Raw genomic sequence first — 19,080 nt, forward strand, 5'->3', positions numbered from 1 at the left:
TTGGATTTGGATTTGGATTTGGATTTGGATTAGATTTGAATGCATACCATCCATAAAAAAAAATTGGATTTGGATTAGATTCGAATGCATACCATCCAATCTTTACAAAACTATTCTTCTTTGAAAACAATCAAAAAAATTAAAATATCTAAAACTATTGGCCCGTAATCGAGAAACGACTTCCAAATAGTGACATTTTCCAGATTGTACAATCTGCAATAGTTTCATTCTACGTATCTATTTATTATCACGTGTTTTTTTTAGATATGAGATTTTGTGAACTAATTTTTTTTTTTGGAACCCTTAAAAAAATATCGAATGGGTACGTAGGATTTGGATGTTCGATTTCACTTAAAAGAAACGTCTCAATTCGTGTTCTTCTTAATTTGACAATCAAAAAAAATTCTTATTTGATGTTTCGTTATACTTATAAATAACTGACGACACTCGGCATCTCATATACCAGTATTAAAAAAATTGATATTACTAAGAAATGTATTTTATATTCAACTCTCCGATTCAAAACTACTAGGATGATTGACACAACCTATCCAGTAACAGTGGTTCACGTTTAAATTTCTAAAAGAGAGGTGTGTTTTGGCTCAATATATTATACTTTTCATATAATTTAAAATATATTTTCTTTTCAGAAAAAGTATATTTTCAAGAAAACAAATACTTAAAAAATGATGTATATGAATTCACTTGGGTCATTAATGTAATCGAATGTGGGGTGTTTCTTTACATCAAAAAACCGTTGGGCCATGGCAAAATTCAATTAGGTTTCCCGCACGGATTCCAGAGAACAGTCCACACTTTTCAAATCAAACCATAAAACTGCTAAAATCTGCAATCACGCCTGGAATAAATCATTTGGTGTAATTCTAGCATGATTCTCATATGGGCTTTCAAGGATCCGAACTATTTCCATTGAAGTGCAATATGTGCTTTTGATTTTGCTGGTGCTACCATGATTGTCTCCGGTGTTTTGAAGGATCAGGACAATATCAGTTAAAGTGAAATATTTGATCTTACTTTGTTATTTTTCAGCATGATCAACGTCTGGGTTTTTAACCATCGGAACAATTACAATTAAAGCTGCAATCTTTGCTCTCCCTCGCTAATGGGAGTTGTAATCGAGTCCGAAATCTGGGAGCCAAACAAAACAGCATACATATTTTTATTCATTTCCAGTTTCTTCTCAATATTCCTTTATCCAGCGCGAAGTGCGGCAAATGTCTTCGATCACGCGCCTACCGTTTCCTTTCTTCGTTTTCAGCGAGACTTTCTTCTGCTCTACTCACTTTCCTCTGGTATTTTAATTTTGTATCTTTTATGATATTATTTTTGTGGATTTAGAATCCAAGTCCTTTCTCGCTGGCTGATTTTGGATTTTGCTTAATAGTGATGGAGGGCTTGTGGGATGTGTTTGGAGAGTACGAATTGACCTATTATGGATTGAATAAAGAGCAAATGCTGGTTTTATTATGCGTCGGATGTGCGGTCTCTCTGTTTATCGGGAGTTTTCTTGGAGTTCTTTCTGATTTAGTGTAAGTGTACTTTTTTAGCAATTGATTGTGTCATTTTAGTTTAATACCTGTTATAATGTGGAAACATGTGGTTTTGATCCATATCTATAATCTGTTGGGTGATTAATTTAGTTGAAGCTAATCAAAAGAAATTGGGTGTTGTCCTTGGCGCCTTGCTCCCCCAGCTGGTTCCCCTATATTATTGGAAGATTTTTAAATGTGTACCTTGAATTGCAAAAAAAAAGAATTTGTTTTTCGACTAGCTGATATTGTTCTACGCCTGGCGCTTGCAATACTACACGAAATTATTGTAGATCGAGATGTTGATGTTATTAAAATCTTTATGTGCAGGGGTCATAAGAAACTATGCTTATTGTTTTACATGCTGCACCTTTTTGTGAACATATTGAAGATGGTCAATAGCGCTCCAGCTATTTGGTTGGCAAGCATTTGTCTTTCACTGGCCTCTTCAATATTTTCCTTTTCTTTTGAGACATGGATAGTAATCGAGCATGACAAGGTTAGCATAAAGATTTCGTCTTGATAAACAAATACGGGTGATTGGAATAGCAACGCCAGTTATCTTTTACATTGTATGCGTTGCAGCTCGGCCAGAGGCAAGATTCGTTGAATCATATGTTTTGGTTGATGACATTCTTTGAATCTGCATGTTTCATCGGCAGTCAAGTGCTTGGCAATTATCTGATTGATGGTGATGTCAATAAAAACATTAGATCTACATGGAATGTGGCTGTGGTCCTGGTTGTTGCTGCAATTATCTATGTTAACCAAGGCTGGAAAGAAGCTCCTAAAAGAACACTGTTCAAGGATTATAGTATTGTGTTTCATAGGCGTGTTCTCTGTGGTATGTTTTCTGACATTGTTGATTAATATCTGAAACTCCAGTTTTTGATATATTGTCTTTAGTACTTTAACACATACGTTACTTGCAAAATAACTAGATCAAGAAGTCAGTACCACTGTTTGCCACAACATTTGTATAGATCTTAGTTTTCCAAAACTGTTCAAATCTTCACGTGACAAATTTAGATTTTCATTTGCTAGACAAGAGAATATGGCTATTATCATTGGCGCAAGCTTCTGTTCACTTCTCTGTTACAGTTTTTTGGATTCTTTGGGCTCCAACTGTAGTGGTAAGATCTTGGGCACAACTGATAGAAGATATTTTTCTCTCTTAGTTCAATTTTTTTTTTAATTTTTGAGTAACCCTCTTTCTCTTGATTAACTTTAAAAAATTTGGAACTTGTCACGTGTTGCAGGCTGATGGGAGAGAAGTATCATTGGGATTGATATATCCTTGTATGTTGGGTTCTAAGATGCTCGGTAGCACTGGATTCCCATGGTTGTTACCGGGATCATTAGCAGTTCGTACTGAGGAATATCTAGTATATGTTTTTATTATAATGGGCACCGCTTTGTCTATTGTTGCCTTTGATTATCAGGTATGGAACTCTTCAATCATTTATTAATTTGTGGGACCAATTGAACTTCATAAATCCAATTTCCGGTTTTGATAACATGGTTAATGTATAAATATGTTCAGGAAATTGGTCTTCTTGTGGTACTATTTTGCATATTTCATGCTTGCATGGGCCTGGTTCTGCCGTCTCTTGCAAGATTGAGAACTATGTAAGCTATTATTGCTTTTGTGCTCTTTTTAGTCACAAATTATGGCTTTTTAAGGATCATTATGGTGCGGATTATTGTTGCTATTTTAATTCCAGTGGTTTAAAAAATTTACTCCTGTCTCCTGCATTTTACTTATATGATATGATGAGCATATAGTTTGAGCGTTAGATGCCATGACTTAGTTTAATTACTTGCATCTTAGTTCACCTTTCAATGATATTCATAGGTATGTGCCGAATGAAGTTCGTGGAGGAATGATGACCCTATCACTCGCACCCGCAAATGCTGCAGTCTTGGTTTTCCTGATGCTGGTACATTCTTTAACCATGTTGCTTTAAAAAAATTTAAACAATTGCGGAGCTACAAATTTTGGTATTTTAGCCTTTGTTTTGCTTTTGAGTGCATGTCTCCATCTTGAAATTTCTTAACCCGGAAAAAGGACTGTTCTAAATAAAAAAAGGCTGGAGAAGATGATTGAAGAGAATTAATCACGTGGAGACTGAGCGTGTGATTAAAATTATTCGGATATTGTTTATATTGCAGAGAGGTTACTGCCAATATATTGGGAATTCGATTCTCACCGCATTTGCGGCTTTTGGGCTGTTCACCGCTGCTGGTTGCATGCATGTGCTTAAAAAATGGGGAAAGCAGCTTCACCAGAGTAGGCATAACTTGTGATCTACACATATCTTGTCTGAAATTCGTTCTATCGATCAAGTCTCTAGGGCAGCAATTGTATTACCTTGAGTCATCGATCTCAAGAAGCCAATGTGAGATGGATTCAGAGTCGTCGATCTCAAGAAGCCAATGTGAGATGGATTCACGACGCGTATTGGCTGGTTCCACATGAAAGGGAAAGACGACGGAAACATCAACCTTAGTAGTTTTTTGGTATATACAGAATTATGTCTGCAAATTTTTGTTTCACTGTCTTTTCGCCTCGGCAACATCTATATAGGAGGGTGTATATGGTAGCTAATCCTGTTGTCGAGTTGATCAGTTTTGTAGGTTTCTAATGCATGATAGATGGGGCGCCTGGGAATTGGGATAGGGTAACGATAAGCATTTTTAGGAGTTCAGTAGCACCTCAGATGATAATTCTTTTAAATGTGATCTTTATTTCTGAAAAATCTTATATTTTGCTAATATGTTCTTATCATTGTTCATCAAAATTCAAGTTGTGAGAATTATTTCTTTTCAGTACTGTATCCAAATATAGAATATACTTCTTCGACTCTCAAAAAAGCACCGAAAAAGTTGAAATCAAGAACCAAAAAATTTAGTAGTGACATATGTCCAATCATCTTTTATTAAAACTTAATCCAACTTTAATCAGTAATTTGGAATGATAATACATCTTTTTATGTATCCTAGTTCACTAATCATTATGTAATTTAAGATTTTTACACAATTGTATTATAAGAAACTATATTCCAATTTAGTTTATATTAATTTCTAGAGTTCATATCCAATCATAAGTTTAAAAAGTGTATCAAGAAAATATTTTTTAAAATTTTAGAATAAAAAACAACATAATTAGAATAGCATGAAACTATATGATCTTATGCAATGGATATATGGATGCATAAACGACAGATAACATACATACTTAGAATAGCATGATAAAAATAAATTTAAAAAGAGCACTAACTTATGCTGGAAATTAATCGATTAATTCACCATGTATATATATCCATACATACATACATTATAAATTATAAATTACAAATTACAAAATATGTCATAGTAATTAGAAAATTTAAGACAATTTTTGTACTTCACAAGGGACTCCCCAAGTCCACGGCGTTTCCACGTGGTGAGTCGCAGTAATGAAGAGGAAGCAGCGTGCAAAGATCTTGTTGGCATTTCGAACTCCACACTCGCACAACATCTGCCTCAGCCACAAAAAACAAATATCTTCCTCCGGATAATCCCATTTTACTACACCACATCTAAATAAATATGTCAAGTGGACCTTCCGACTATAAAACAAATGACAAATGAACACCTCAATTATTCCCCTCCCCGTAAATATAACATGAAATTCCAACACAGTTCTCCTCCACTCTAAATTCTCAGAGCTGGGAAAAACATTTATCCGATCACTACAGCGTTAGAGAGTGAGAATGCTTCGACTGAATATATATTGTACCATTGTCTCGAGTCCTAGACATGAGATCAAGATTGGAAAGGGGTACGGCTCCATGTTTACATACCAAAGATGTAGGATTTTACAGGGAAGGATTGCTGTTAGGGGTCTGAAAGATGAAATGGATGGAGGCAAAGGTGGGGGGCCGTCTGGCCAGAGTTGGGATCCTGGATTCGAAATCGAGGTGCCATTCGAACAAAGACCGGTATGTCTCATGTAATTCTGTTTTCTTGGACATTTGAATTAATTCCTTCTATGGAATTCCTGAACACCTCGGAACTTCATCGAAATCCCTGAAGATGATTAATTGAGAAAAAAAAGATTGACAATCTTGAGTAGAATTAAATATACGAGTTGTACTCTCATGCCAGATTACCTTTGACACTCTGAGAATGTTTATGCCACCGCCATAATCCCATCCCATATGTTCAGTTGCACAGAATCAGCCGGGAATGGTTGTCAAACTTGAATCCCCATGATCACGTCCTGTGACAATAGGATTGTTTAAAAAATGAAGCAAGATAATGAGGATATATTATATTCACATTTTTATTACAAATTTTTTATGTGAGTTCCACCAACAAAATCTGGTGCTTTCTTAGGTAAATGAATATTCGTCTCTGAAAGAATCAACACTATACTCATGGGCTGACCTGGGTCCAGGATCCTTTTTCTTGCGCCTAGGAGGACTTTGGTTAGTCACTTTCACAGTCCTGGGAGTACCTATTGCAGGAGCAAGCTTCAATCTATCAAAGGTGCTGGAAGTATATGGACATTTTTTTTGTATTATGGACATTTTATGTAAAAAGTTTATATAGGTCGATTAAGAAAACCGACAGGCCACGAAGGGTTCTGTTTTGCATGATAACCAAACTCTCCATGCATACAACTCATCCAAGTTCTGGCGTTGAAATATCTACTCCCTTTCTCTGAAACTGGAAGAAGCTAACACTTTTTTAACCATGCAGGATCCTTTACGTTTCTTCCTTGCTGCTGGTACAGGAACACTTTTTCTTGTTTCTTTAATTGTCCTGAGGATTTACCTGGTATGTCCTGTCCTTATTGAAAATATTTACTTGAATCAATCACTCAACATGAGGTAGCACCAAAAAAGAAGAAGATAAAAGACAGAAATATTAGTCTACAATACATCCCCGTCAGCTGAACTAGCTACTGTCAGATCTCTAGCCAAGTGCAATCCTTATGAAATGGATTCAATCCTCTACAAATGAAAGGACCAATAGTTTCTAATTTAATTTTCTGCATCTTAGTTGATCTCATAAATCCTCAAAAGAGCAGTACATGTCTCATATTTGTCTAACTGAGCAGATTTACCTATTCAAATTATTTCTTTCCATATCAAGTTTCATCGTTCCATATCAAGTTTCAAAACATTATTGTCTCCATGCATCCTGAGCTTAGTACAACGAATTTGACAGGGATGGAGCTATGTCGGAGATAGGCTTTTATCGGCAGTCATACCTTATGAAGAAACTGGATGGTATGATGGTCAAATGTGGGTGAAACCACCAGAGGTTAGTGCATATTCAAAACTGTATTGACAGCATTAAGATGAAATTTTTGCATAAAAATCAATTTCAAAGTTCAGATCTCCCGGCAACTGGCATAATGCAAATATAAGAGACCCAGTCTTTTCAGATTTCGAAATTTTAGTATAGATATCTGCAGTTCAATCACAGCCATTCTGTCTCTTTTGTTTACAGATCCTTGCTCGTGATAGATTACTGGGATCATATAAGGTACGAGATGGATAAAGTATATTTGTTTAATAGATTTCAAATTTGATGATTGGGACAAAATAATTTATGCTGCACAGGACCACAAATAGATGATGAAATTTAAAATCCTTAAAACAATTGATCAATCAAGAGCTTATTGTGCAGTAAAACAATAAATCAATTAATTCTTAGACCATCAAAGTCTTATTCAGATCATCATCAAAACTCACTGTCTGCGTGAAACTTGTGATCTATGTGCATAGGTCAAGCCAGTCATCAAGTTACTGAAGCAGACTCTGGTCGGAACTGGAGTGCTGCTTGTTACAGCTGTTTCATTATTTATTTTTGCTACACCAGTAGAGGACTTCATCCATAACACTTTTGTCCAAGAAAACCAATCCAATGGTTCTGTCTCAAAGATCAGCTCAAAATTCAATTTAAGGTAACAACTACCAGTGGAGACTCCAATCTCTCAATTGAGAAAACATGGCAATTACACACATTACAATTTCAATACAATTATACAGGAAGGAGGAGCTGTTAAGATTACCATTTGATGTCAAGACTGATGATGATCTAGCAGCCGCGGCTGCAGAGGCTGCAGGAGGAAGGCCTGTCTACTGCAGAGACAGGTTTTACCGTGTTTTAGCAGGCGGGCAATATTGCAAATGGGAAGATCTACTTAAGTGAGTTTGTGAAAATCAATTTAATCATGATCAGCACAAGCTAGGTGATGCAGATTTTCAGGTGTTGTAAATCATTTGGCTTACATTTTAGAGAAAATATAGATATCTCAGAGTTGCTTAAAATCATTAATTGCAGAAATCGTGCTACTTTTAGTTTGGATTTTTTTGATGTTTGTACAATTTTTAGTCCTATAATTAAATATTTTTTTTTATTTTTGATCATTTCGTGACTGGTGTCCAACCTGTCAGTCGGGCGACCGTGAATGCTAACATGGTCATATAATATTCTAAAAAAATCATGAGACATGCAAACTTCTTTCCAGGAACCCGTCGGTATCTATGTTCGTCACATAAAATTTTTGGCATGCACAATGTACAACATTAAAAAACAAGCAAATTGCATCACTAAAAATGTCATTCACTGTTAACAAGACTTCAAATGAGAAGAAGGCAAATTTTCTATAAACATACAAAATTAAGAATAAAAATATAAATTTTAGACATTTTTTTTATTATTAAGAATAATTATTAAAAAACATTTAGTGTCTTTTAGGTGTTTAATTAAATTTTTTATAAAAACAGAAGGTTGACTTAAATTTTATCTAAAAACTCACGCTTAATCGGATTTAAAGTGATCAGTCTTAGGTTGACATTTTTTGTCCAAACCGAAGTTTTTCTTTCACGTAATTTGTACTTAATCCGTGCTTTCAGAACACGGTTAAAATGGGCGACTTGCTTAGGAACCCAACATGTCTCGGAAAGCATATTTATGTGGGTCAAAATTTTGATTTAGTATGTTATTGAATATTAAATTTCGAATAGAAATTTATGTGTATTTTTTATAATATAAATAATTTATATCTATATAGAAAGAATCTCTCTAAAGATTTTTTTTTTTAAAATCTTTTTTCTTCCAAAATTGTTTTTATATGAACATATTACACTTGTTTTTTCTTTTCATTTCAACTTTTCAAATTACACTTTAGTCTTTCGATAATTTTAAAAATTATATTTTGATCCTAATATAAAAATAATCAATTCAAATGATAGTATGATTTTTCATTAATTTTTACAACTATATGATATTACCCTTATTTAAATTTAAATTAAAATAATTTAAAAAATATTGTATCCGCACACACCTAATGTGCGAATACATTAGTTATTATAAAAAATTTTAATATATTGAAAACTAATATATCCAGAAAACTAGCCAACCCGCAGTCGTAAAATACACTTGTATTTAAATCTTATCTCCCACACCAGTACCTGCAGTTTGCTTTTTCTTTTTCCCAAACTCAATATTCGATTGTCTTCTATACTCCTCTCAATTCCCACGTATTATATAGTTTCTCAAATGTAGAGTAAAACCCAAATTCTTTCCCTTCTCGACACCAGTTCTTGAGTGAGAAATGGAAAACAAATTAGTAAAATTAGAAAGATTAATGGCAGTTGCGAATTCAACAGAAAATGCTGTAAATATACATCAAGAACAAGATTATGGTGAAGATGAAGATGAAGAAGAAGAAGAAACACTTTCGTTTTGCGATCTTCCACTTGATCATTTGTCAAGAAAACGTACAGAAGAAGAAGAAGAAAGAATTCCTCTGCGAGCAGCTGAAGCTCAAGAAGACTTCCATTTCTGCTATCTATCGAAGGATTCAGAAATGTGCGATGCAAATGAAGTGTTTTTCCAGGGACAAATTCTCCCATTCCGCCGTTCTGTAAGCTCTGATAAAGGATTATTTCAGTATCGTCGGTCCATCTCAAAGTCCGAATCAATCGATGGATCTTCTTCTTCGATCACGCTGTTTTCTAGCAGAAGCAGCAGTATCAGCAGCAGCCACCGTTCGTACAGCAGCCGAAGCTCCGCAGCCACTACCCCGCAGTGGCGGAAGCTGACGCAGCCTCCGCAAAACGACTTACATTCCCACTGGAGCTCTCCACCCAGAACAAATTTCCCCATACCGGGAATTATACGCACCAACACTGGAATCTGCTCCAAGAAAACATCATCATCATCATCATCATCATCCGTGTGGAACATAATTCGACTAGGAATCTTAGTCACGTCCCCTCCAGAAATCGCGTTTCATGATCTCAAAACACGGTCTCCCATTCCCAACACCAATTGCAAGAACTTCAGGAGCCGTAACTGCACCAATAGAAACAGCAGCAATAACAAGATCATCTCCGACACCCAGAAAAGGAAACCGAGAGGTTTTCTAATTGGTGGATGCAACTGTTCCAACGATACGGTGGATACAGTTCGTTCAAGACTCGCGAGCATGAAGAAAAGCGCGAGTGAGATGGAGAAGCAAGCTAGTGTCGTGCAGCCGACGGAATCGCCTAAACAGCAGGCAGCGAAAAAGCACGGGACCCATTATCGAACATTTGAATGGCTAAAGCAGCTTTCCCTTGAAGACACAGCGGAGGAAACATGATTCCAATAATATTTTTCTCACACTCGTCACTTTTTTGTGGGGTTTTAAATTTTAATAATTCTGTTTTAACTGTCAAACAATTATGTATGTATTTTTAAGGTTATTTGGATTTTGTAATATTTTTATCCCACTTTACTATCATATCAGACCAACCAGTGTTTACAACGAGTTCAAATCTTCTGTCCTTTTACAAGATTTCTACTGGTTTAAAACATCTATAATTACTACACCTTTTGAGTTTATGTTTTTTTAAAGTTTATCATCGATATCAATTGAGAATGAGACAGATATATGGAAGTTGATCAACTTTTAACTTATTTATTTAAATTTAAGTTTTCATGGTTATAATTTTAAAACGAGGTGATTAATAATGTAGTTTTGATTAATGGTGTTATATACGTCTCACCAGATCGAGCAGTACTTTGCTTAATTAACTTTTTATACCGATTATGGTAGATATTGCGAGGCCGAATCGACCTATTGAGTTGGTATAATTTCTCGATGATTTTGTGTGTGTGTGTGTGTGTGTTATTTATTATTATTTTTTTTTATGTGGTAATATCGCAAAGAGGATTCCTATACGAAATGGGAATGACTGTGGCGATCCGATAGTATTTAGATGTACCGATAAAAAAATACAGGGTTTCATATTAAACAAGAGTAGGTCTCATGTGAGACCGTCTCACGGATCTTAATCTGTGAGACAGGTCAACCCTGCACATATTTACAATAAAAAGTAATACTCTTAGCATAAAAAGTAATACTTTTTCATGGATGACCCAAATAAGAGACCGTCTCACAAATACGACCCGTGAGACCGTCTCACACAAGTTTTTGCCATTAAACAAAAATTCTTGTGAGACGGTCTCACGGATTAGTTTTATGAGACAAATATTTTATTTGAGTCATATATTACAAAATATTATTTTTTATGTAAAAATTATTACTCTTTATTATAAATATAAATAAGGTTGACAATTCTCACTAATAAAAATATGTGATAACATCTCACAAGAGACCTACTCATCATATTATACTACTAAAAATATATAATAGAGATATTTTAATTTTACTAGAAAAAAATTGCCTGTCGTATATATCTATAAATATAAAAGTAAATTAACCATTAAACCAATTTTAGATAATATTTTTTTAGTTTACATAATTTTATTCCCGTAGTTGATTCTAGTGTTGGTTTCATCCTCTAACACGGTTTTTTTTGTTCTTAGACCGCCACAGAGAACAAAGAACAAAAAGCTATGTGAAGGGAGAATTTCATGGCTTCAATCTAGATAATTTTTTAAAATTTGGGTAGGTTTCTTGTAAGAATGTCTCACGGATCTTATTTGTGTGACGTAACAACTCTACTCATATTTACAATAAAAAAATAATATTTTTGACATAAAAGTAATATTTTTTTATGAATTATCCAAATAAAATATTTGTCTAACAAAATTGACTTATAAAATCGTTTCACAAGAGTTTTTTTTGTTAAAATTTTGGTTTGAGTGAAAAAAATGTATGACACAATTAAATTGGATTGAATGATTTGATGATTTCAAATCTGAAAGAATTTACAAGGACAAGGAGTGAATTTCAAAATATCAATTATTAATTTAGTAAAAAATAATTGTAATTGAGATAAATTTGATACATACAAAAATTGATAGATATAATTTCAAATTCATAAAAATATCTTACACCAAATCAAAATTTCCATCAAATACAACCTTAAATGTATAGTAAAATTACGGATTTCAAGACTCTGACCGACTCGGACAATCAGGTGGAAATTAGAACTTTATGAGCACCACCTGCATCAGTTAGATGCAATATATGGGGCATGGACGAAACTAGCTAGACCTTTTCACTATTTATTACTCATAATAAATAGTATTAATGATTTACAGGTGAATGATTGGTAAAATGCCATGAGCAATGATAAAAGACGGTGGGAGCTGAGCTTCTAGCGTGCGTCGAAGGAAAGTGGTGCTAGTGCATCCATGATGATTAAAGTATGAAAGCTATGGCATTACTATCTCCTTTTTGCTCCTATTCATCATTCACCAATCAATCATTATTTTTTTACAAAAATTATTTGCAATATTCTAGCATAAATTTTTAGTAGGAATCCTTAATATTATTAAATATCAACTTTAATAGTATATATTTTAATTTTTGAAAATTTTAATCATTTTTCATCGAGACCGTTGATGTAAGATTACACATGTCAGCACTACATTAGTGTCATATTAGCGTAACATTGGTAAAATAACAAAAATTGCCAAAATTACAAAGATACGAACTAATTATACTGAAAGCTGACAACATAAGAAGCCAATATTACAAAGAGACAAACATACATGATCAAAAATGTCCTTTTATTATTTATAATCGCATACGAGCATAAAATTGATGTTTCATCAAGGCCAAGAAGCATCAAGGTAGGGGTGCGCAAAATGTAAATAAATTTTGTGCTTTCATTATTTACTTTTGTTAGACGATTCATATAAACTGTATTAAGTTCTTGATAATTGTATATATGGATTTAAATAATTTTCCAATCTTGAGCTAGTTTTTGGGGTGAAGTTATGTTTAAGTTCATAATCTTAACATGATATCAAAACTCAAACTCACCTTTATATGTTGGACTGCCCAATGAGTCACTCGCCAATATCTTGTAAACATCACGCTACAAATATCCATTTTGGACATGAGAGAGATGTGTTAGATGTCACACGTCGGTTGGATTGAAGTTATTGGGAGCTGTATATATATATTTGGATAATCTCATCTCCAATAAAACTGGGTTTTGGGGTAGAACTAGATCCAAATTTATAATCTAAACAACTTTATACGTGGGAACAAGAAAAAAAATATATGTTTGTGATTTTAACATTATAAATTGGGACGTGAGTGGAACATATTGGACGGAACGAGGGAAAAGAATTGGGAATAATTAAAAGTGATGCGTGACGATGGAATGGATGGGATGTGAATATGATAAAACTATTGAATAAGGAAAAGAATGAAGTGAGAATATGGACAATTTATTTTTAAGGCCAGCATCATTGCTTTTGGGAAAATGTCCAAATTTGTGGTCATTTCTTCTATTCAAATCGGGGTCCAAAATCCAACCGTTGCATGCATGCCCCAAATATCTATCCGTATGCCGGCATTGTGGAACTTTTATGACCTGAACTATGGAACACTTTCTTAAAAAAAAAAAAAAAAGACAATAGAATACAGATTAAAAATTATATATTAAATATATCTCGTATATATAATATATAAAATTAAATCTATCCATACATAATGACCATGAGCGAAAGAAGGATTTTATATTTGGATGATTAAAACGTATACAAATTAAAAACTGTTCATATGAAAATTAATGTGTAAAGATGCATGATAAATCTAATATATGACGATGAATAATATTTCAATCAAAAAACAATTTCATCTATATTTTTCTCTAGACACTTCTAGTCAAATATATTTAGAATTCTAATTCCAAGTATAAGCTTGAAATAATAGAAGGTTTAATTTCCACAAATTTTAATTAGTTAAATTTATAAATAGGGTTTCAAGTTAGACAAGTCATTGGTGAGTAACTCATGAGTAGCTCGATCAAAAGAGTCGAGTTCGAATTTTAGTTGTTTCTATTTGAGTAGTTCTTGAGCTACTCGAGTGGCTACATATATATTTTTTTATTTGGATGGTATACAATTTAAGGGTTATATTTGTCTATGTATACTTGTAGTTTAAATCCTAAATTTATGCTAGGAAGACTTGCAAACTTTAATTAGAACTCGAGCTCGAGGTAGAAGGAAAAAACTAACTAATATTGTGGTAACGAATAACAATATTAATTAACAATCTTGGAGGCTATAGCCGAACATGTAAGAATATATTAATTTAAAGTGTGCAAACTGACAAAGTGAAGAGTAATTAGGATTAACAAGAATTAATTAATTAAATGAAAATTTGGGTAGGCCCATAAGGTAATAAAGGAAATGGCTAGACTTGGTTGAGGTCCAATCTAGCCGCCCTTGTTTTCACCATGAAAATTAAGCGTATCGTTTTCTAAGTGAGCCATCAATAGGAAAAGAGAATGAAAAAGAACTGAGAGTGATGAAACTTTCAAAGTGAGCCATTAGCAGTTTCCAAGGTGTGTATGAGTTGTGGACAAATAAACATTTGATTAATGAACAGAAGTTCGATTCCTCATACCAAAATCTTCAAGGGCGAGTGTTGAATAAGACTTGCCTAACGTTGTTTGCAGAGACTATTGTGTTAGCTCTGGGATTTACTTAGTGCACACCAAAAATTAACGAACGTGGGTTCCTACGTCCAAAAAAAAAGTGACCACTAATAACTAAGTGTATATTCTTTATGTATACTTTTTAGCCAATTTTATAGCCTATGGTAATTAGAATTAAATATTTCATCCTAACATTATTAATTTTGGCTCTAAAAAATGTCATACAGTAAGTGAGTGAGTGCAAAAAAAATATGTTTTTATAGAGTCATTAAATTTATATATCATGAAAAAATGGTAAAAAAATTAGAAGTTTGTAGCATTTGAAAATAAAATAAAAAACTGGATTTTTTAAGGTAGACTGTTTAATAAATAAATGATAAGTCATGCTAGATATACATTTAAATTGACGCATACAATAAAATTTTCTTTTTATAAGAGTATTAGAGAGTAAAAAAATAAAAGTGGTCTAATTGGATTCAAATATATTTTTGTAATTCATCATACAAAATGTAAGCCTAAGCGTATATTAGCATTTTTCATAAATGATTCTCATACTAGCTTTTCAATAAAATATCAAAAATTATTAGAGAACATGTATGTCACATCCCGAGCTTGATGCATATAGACACTGACGTTGTTCAACAATCACACAATCGTAAAACAACAATTCTCGTAGTATATTATAAATCAAATCATTCTATTTCATAAATAACGCAAAATAACCTTATTTTTATAAATGAAACTCCAAAATGAAAACAAATATGGATGCTAATGCGAAGTGTTTTACAACTTATATCAATAATGAAAATAAAACGACTGATCTTGATTGAGGAGGGATTCATCGTCATTCCCAAATTTATTATTGTTCTTCTTCTTCTTCTTCAACTTGTTCCTCATCCTTATCTAGGGTAAATATAAGGGGTGAATATTTTATGAAATACTCAGCAAGTGGGGGCCGTTTGAGATACATAACAACATATATATTTTCAAAATCTTGACATAACATATCATAAAACGTATTCATTCTTTGTGATATTGACGTCATAACAAATCATAGTAAACACTGAAATTCATCCAATTTTCATGGTTTATTGGTATCAGTCTCTAATTTTTAATCTTCTAAAGAAGCGTGGCCATTACAACTGTTGTATTCCATCATATCAGAGCAATAAACTTATCGTATTTTTGAATTTATACCCATATCTAGTTAAATCTTAACAGTGTTCGAACATAAAATACTTTTAACACAATACAATATGAATAACTCAAACTCGAAGGAAACTTTCGAAAACAAAATTTATTAATATACGAATTATAATTTTTAAAATAATAAGCCCACTTACCGAAATATTCTCCAAAAACGTGAAAAAGAACTAGCTGAAATTTATCACGTGAATTTCAATCAACTTTTAGAAGCTTTTCCAACAAATTGAACTGTCAGATCGAGCTTCAATTTAGACAAATGGAGTGAACGGTAAATATCTGGTTTCTAGATTTTTAAACCAGTTTCTATATGAAGAATAATAGTTATTATATTCTCTTCTAGAATCTGAAAAGCTCTCTTAAATTTAATTGTTGGATTGGACCGAAATTTAGATATTTTATTTCGAACATAAGATAGTATATTCCGAATGGTGAAAATCGGATTTGGACAAAAAAATTCTCACCTCTTTAGAAAAGAAGTTTGCTAAAAATGTTTTTACAAAACTTCAACAATCATGGCTGTAGTGGTTCGGAAATATGATAAGGTTTCTAATGATTTTTCTGTCTTTTCATTGTGAAGCCAAAGTGTGTATTTATAAGTGAAGTGGTGTAAAACTTACCATAAACCCGTTGATCTCCTTTCATAATTTCGAGATCACAAAACTGATATGATTACAAGGGTATATTTTCTTCCATAATTTCCATCTAGCCATAAATTTTAAGACTTGGTGCTTAGTTTGTAATTCTAGAAAATCAGGGATTTATTGACAAAATTCTCGGCTCTCACAATATATACTCATTTATTAGACAAAAATATAGGTGTCAAGATAATTTTTATGTATTTACCAAAATATTATAATCATTTTTAAGAATCAAAATGAGCATGAGACTAAAAGTCGAGATTTTAATTTACTTAAATAAGCAGAAGTAGTAGAATTAAAATATGAAGTTAAAAATACCAAAAAAGATTTTTTTAAGTGGAAGTTGAACAATCACTTATTTTTAGTGATTGTGAACAATCCTTAAGATATAACCAACTAGAATAAAAATCATTATTTATCAACATGTTATCAGTATAAATTCTACCATACAACAATTGAGAAAACTAAAAATGACCAGTTCACGACACACTGCATGAATCATCTATAAGATTGTTGGACTGAAAGAAAAAATATTGCGACTAATTGAGATGGTTCGCTCGAAAACATGACTATGCTATTCGGGACCAATGTCAACGTCGTCCGAACCTAGTTGGGCGAGTTGTGAGCCCACGATTGCGAGATCATATTAATTTACTCGCATATTTTTGGTCCATTCGATCCATTAATTCTTAATATCAATGCCTACTTAATTAATTTGTTATCCAAGAGTTGAATCTCGAGCATGTGATTTGAAGATTCGGATACATGGTCCCCTACCCGATTCGGCATCCTTTGGGCAGAATCTCATCTCAAACGTTTGCAATGCAACTACAACCTCGTAATTCATGCAAGATGATTTTAGTAAACAAAATGCGAAGCTGTCGTATCGAAAGTTATGTGTCCGATATTTGATTCACTTCCATTTAATACCAAAAAAAAACCTCCTATCTGATCAGAGGATCCTGCAGATCCACAAAATTAACAAACTCGTCATTATTTAATTTTCTCATTACATACTTCACAGTTGGCAAAATTAAATATTTTCATATGTGCATCCGTCATAGTTTTTTTTTTTTTCCAAATTAGAGAGAACTTTGTTAAAATTAAAATTGGATCTTGAATCCAAGACTTTCTCCTAAATTTGGGACTTTGTTGTTAGAGAAGATATAAACCATCGGTATTGGTCAGAGTCAAAATGACTATGAAAATTTAAAAGTAGTTTGTGTTAAAATATAAAGAGTGATGTCAGATCTTAATGAGTAATATTGTCTTTACTGAGAACATGGCCGACAATAGGGAAAAGTAAGACTAAGAAATATGAGACAATACTAACGGATAGACATGTACGGTGCACCTCCGCAGATTCATGGGCCTAACAACCCAACATATTAACACCCAAGTAGATATATTTTGCGTTGTGATAAATATAAGAAAATAAAATTGCATCATGACTAATAGTTATAATTTTTGATCCTAGCAAAAGTAACCAAAATAGCTTCAACACTTGATCTTATTTCCCAAATTTTTTTCTCAAATCCATTTTACGTATTATTTTCTCCTCTCGCCAACCCTTTTGATTTGCTTACCCTCCATTTTCGAATTTTTTTTCTTTTCACAATAAATTATTTTATCCAAATATTTTAGGTGTTTGTTTTCAAAATTAATTTAAGAGAACTGCACCAAGGAGTGATACTCCCAATGTATGGCATAGTCTTGCCCCCGTGAGTTTGGTATAGATGGTTTTAAAAATAACATTCTTGTTATTTGCATAATTTTTTGTTACAAACCAACCTTTTTATAAATGAGATTAGTGGGGTACTTAGGTAAAATGAGATAAAATTAATCCAAAAAGAAATTTTGTTTAATTCAATTACTCATATTATACTATCAAATTTGTTTTAACTGATACATTAATTTTAGCATCAATTAAAATATTTTTTAATTCTATATAATTTTTATTGGGTGCAATAATTTTCCATATATCAATTGAAACGTGGTGCTTGAGATATTGTACGATTTAAAATATTTGAGTTGCATCGTTACCATAATCTATAGCTTTTAGTAAAACGACAAACACTCGGTCCTACAATTGGTATCAGAGCCAAGATCACATGTTCGATTTTTATTTATTGCAAGGAGAATCGATTATTGGGAGGGAGATTGTTGGATGCAATACTTCTCCCAGCTGAGTAGATAAATCGAAAAGTGATGTTTGAGTTACTATACAATTTAAAATATTTGGGTTGCACATTTACTACAAGATATAACTTTTGGTAAAGCGTTAAGCATTTGGTCATACAATTTTAATATTAGTAAAACGGTAAACATTCGATTATCATTTATTGCAATGAGAATCGATAATTGGGAGGGAGATTGTCAGAATTTATCCGGAAAAAAACGTTTATAAGAATATAAAAAACGATGCAAGGATTTTTTGGATATAAAAAAAATTATTGCNTCGATAATATTTATTATCTTGATTAATATTAATATTTAAGGAAACTGCCAAAAAGGATAAGCATCGGATGCAGCCTTGGAATCAATTATATATATCACAAGAAAGATTACATAAAAATAAATTAAGTAGATGAGAAGTATATATCAACCTAATTAATAATGTCACATTATTAATTTGTTAGAATCTTTCCGACAAAATTAATATTATCATCAACAATATTGATCCAACCTCAAGCGGTTCTAACCTGCATCGTCAACTTTATTCGATTGAAAATATTTTTTACATTTAAAATTTTGGAATGATAATTAAATTTTATT

General features: G+C 32.6%; 2 protein-coding genes and 1 long non-coding RNA gene across 5 annotated transcripts; 2 read left to right on the forward strand and 1 right to left on the reverse strand.

Annotated features, from left to right (window-relative positions):
* The first annotated feature begins 729 nt into the window (after positions 1-729).
* LOC140974354 (uncharacterized) lies at positions 730-4,327 on the forward strand. Of its 3 annotated transcripts, XR_012174767.1 has the most exons (10): positions 730-1,313; positions 1,406-1,550; positions 1,881-2,049; positions 2,136-2,394; positions 2,580-2,683; positions 2,810-2,992; positions 3,094-3,179; positions 3,406-3,490; positions 3,723-3,924; positions 3,964-4,327. XR_012174767.1 is itself a non-coding variant. In XM_073437748.1 (9 exons), the coding sequence occupies exons 1-9, from the start codon at positions 1,124-1,126 to the stop codon at positions 3,855-3,857; spliced, it is 1,356 nt and encodes a 451-aa protein (XP_073293849.1). In that variant the 5' UTR covers positions 730-1,123; the 3' UTR covers positions 3,858-4,327. The 3 variants fall into 3 exon arrangements, 2 of the variants coding, with proteins under 2 accessions (XP_073293849.1, XP_073293850.1); XM_073437748.1 differs by having other exon boundaries at positions 3,723-4,327; XM_073437749.1 differs by having other exon boundaries at positions 732-1,313; positions 2,595-2,683; positions 3,723-4,326.
* A 772-nt stretch (positions 4,328-5,099) lies between these two features.
* On the forward strand, positions 5,100-7,937 carry LOC140974355 (protein CONSERVED IN THE GREEN LINEAGE AND DIATOMS 27, chloroplastic). The gene is made up of 7 exons (XM_073437750.1): positions 5,100-5,533; positions 5,931-6,083; positions 6,297-6,374; positions 6,768-6,863; positions 7,053-7,088; positions 7,331-7,509; positions 7,595-7,937. The coding sequence occupies exons 1-7, from the start codon at positions 5,306-5,308 to the stop codon at positions 7,755-7,757; spliced, it is 933 nt and encodes a 310-aa protein (XP_073293851.1). The 5' UTR covers positions 5,100-5,305; the 3' UTR covers positions 7,758-7,937.
* On the reverse strand, positions 5,580-5,924 carry LOC140974356 (uncharacterized). Its single transcript, XR_012174768.1, has 2 exons — positions 5,705-5,924; positions 5,580-5,621 (listed from the first exon to the last, which is right to left on the reverse strand). It is a non-coding gene; the product is annotated as an uncharacterized lncRNA (long non-coding RNA).
* Positions 7,938-19,080: the final 11,143 nt, after the last annotated feature.

This window comes from Primulina huaijiensis, chromosome 3 (assembly GCF_012295235.1).
Source record: "Primulina huaijiensis isolate GDHJ02 chromosome 3, ASM1229523v2, whole genome shotgun sequence".
Taxonomy (NCBI): domain Eukaryota; kingdom Viridiplantae; phylum Streptophyta; class Magnoliopsida; order Lamiales; family Gesneriaceae; genus Primulina; species Primulina huaijiensis.

What these genes read in the sequence shown, in the direction of transcription:
- LOC140974354 (XM_073437748.1), top strand. Translation starts at nt 1,124, where the DNA reads ATGGGAGTTGTAATCGAGTCCGAAATCTGGGAGCCAAACAAAACAGCA. An exon ending in TTGTTGCCTTTGATTATCAG is followed by an intron (nt 2,993 to 3,093) that starts GTATGGAACTCT and finishes AAATATGTTCAG; the next exon opens with GAAATTGGTCTTCTTGTGGT. An exon ending in TCTTGGTTTTCCTGATGCTG is followed by an intron (nt 3,491 to 3,722) that starts GTACATTCTTTA and finishes TTTATATTGCAG; the next exon opens with AGAGGTTACTGCCAATATAT.
- LOC140974355 (XM_073437750.1), top strand. Translation starts at nt 5,306, where the DNA reads ATGCTTCGACTGAATATATATTGTACCATTGTCTCGAGTCCTAGACAT. An exon ending in GATTACTGGGATCATATAAG is followed by an intron (nt 7,089 to 7,330) that starts GTACGAGATGGA and finishes CTATGTGCATAG; the next exon opens with GTCAAGCCAGTCATCAAGTT. An exon ending in AGCTCAAAATTCAATTTAAG is followed by an intron (nt 7,510 to 7,594) that starts GTAACAACTACC and finishes ACAATTATACAG; the next exon opens with GAAGGAGGAGCTGTTAAGAT.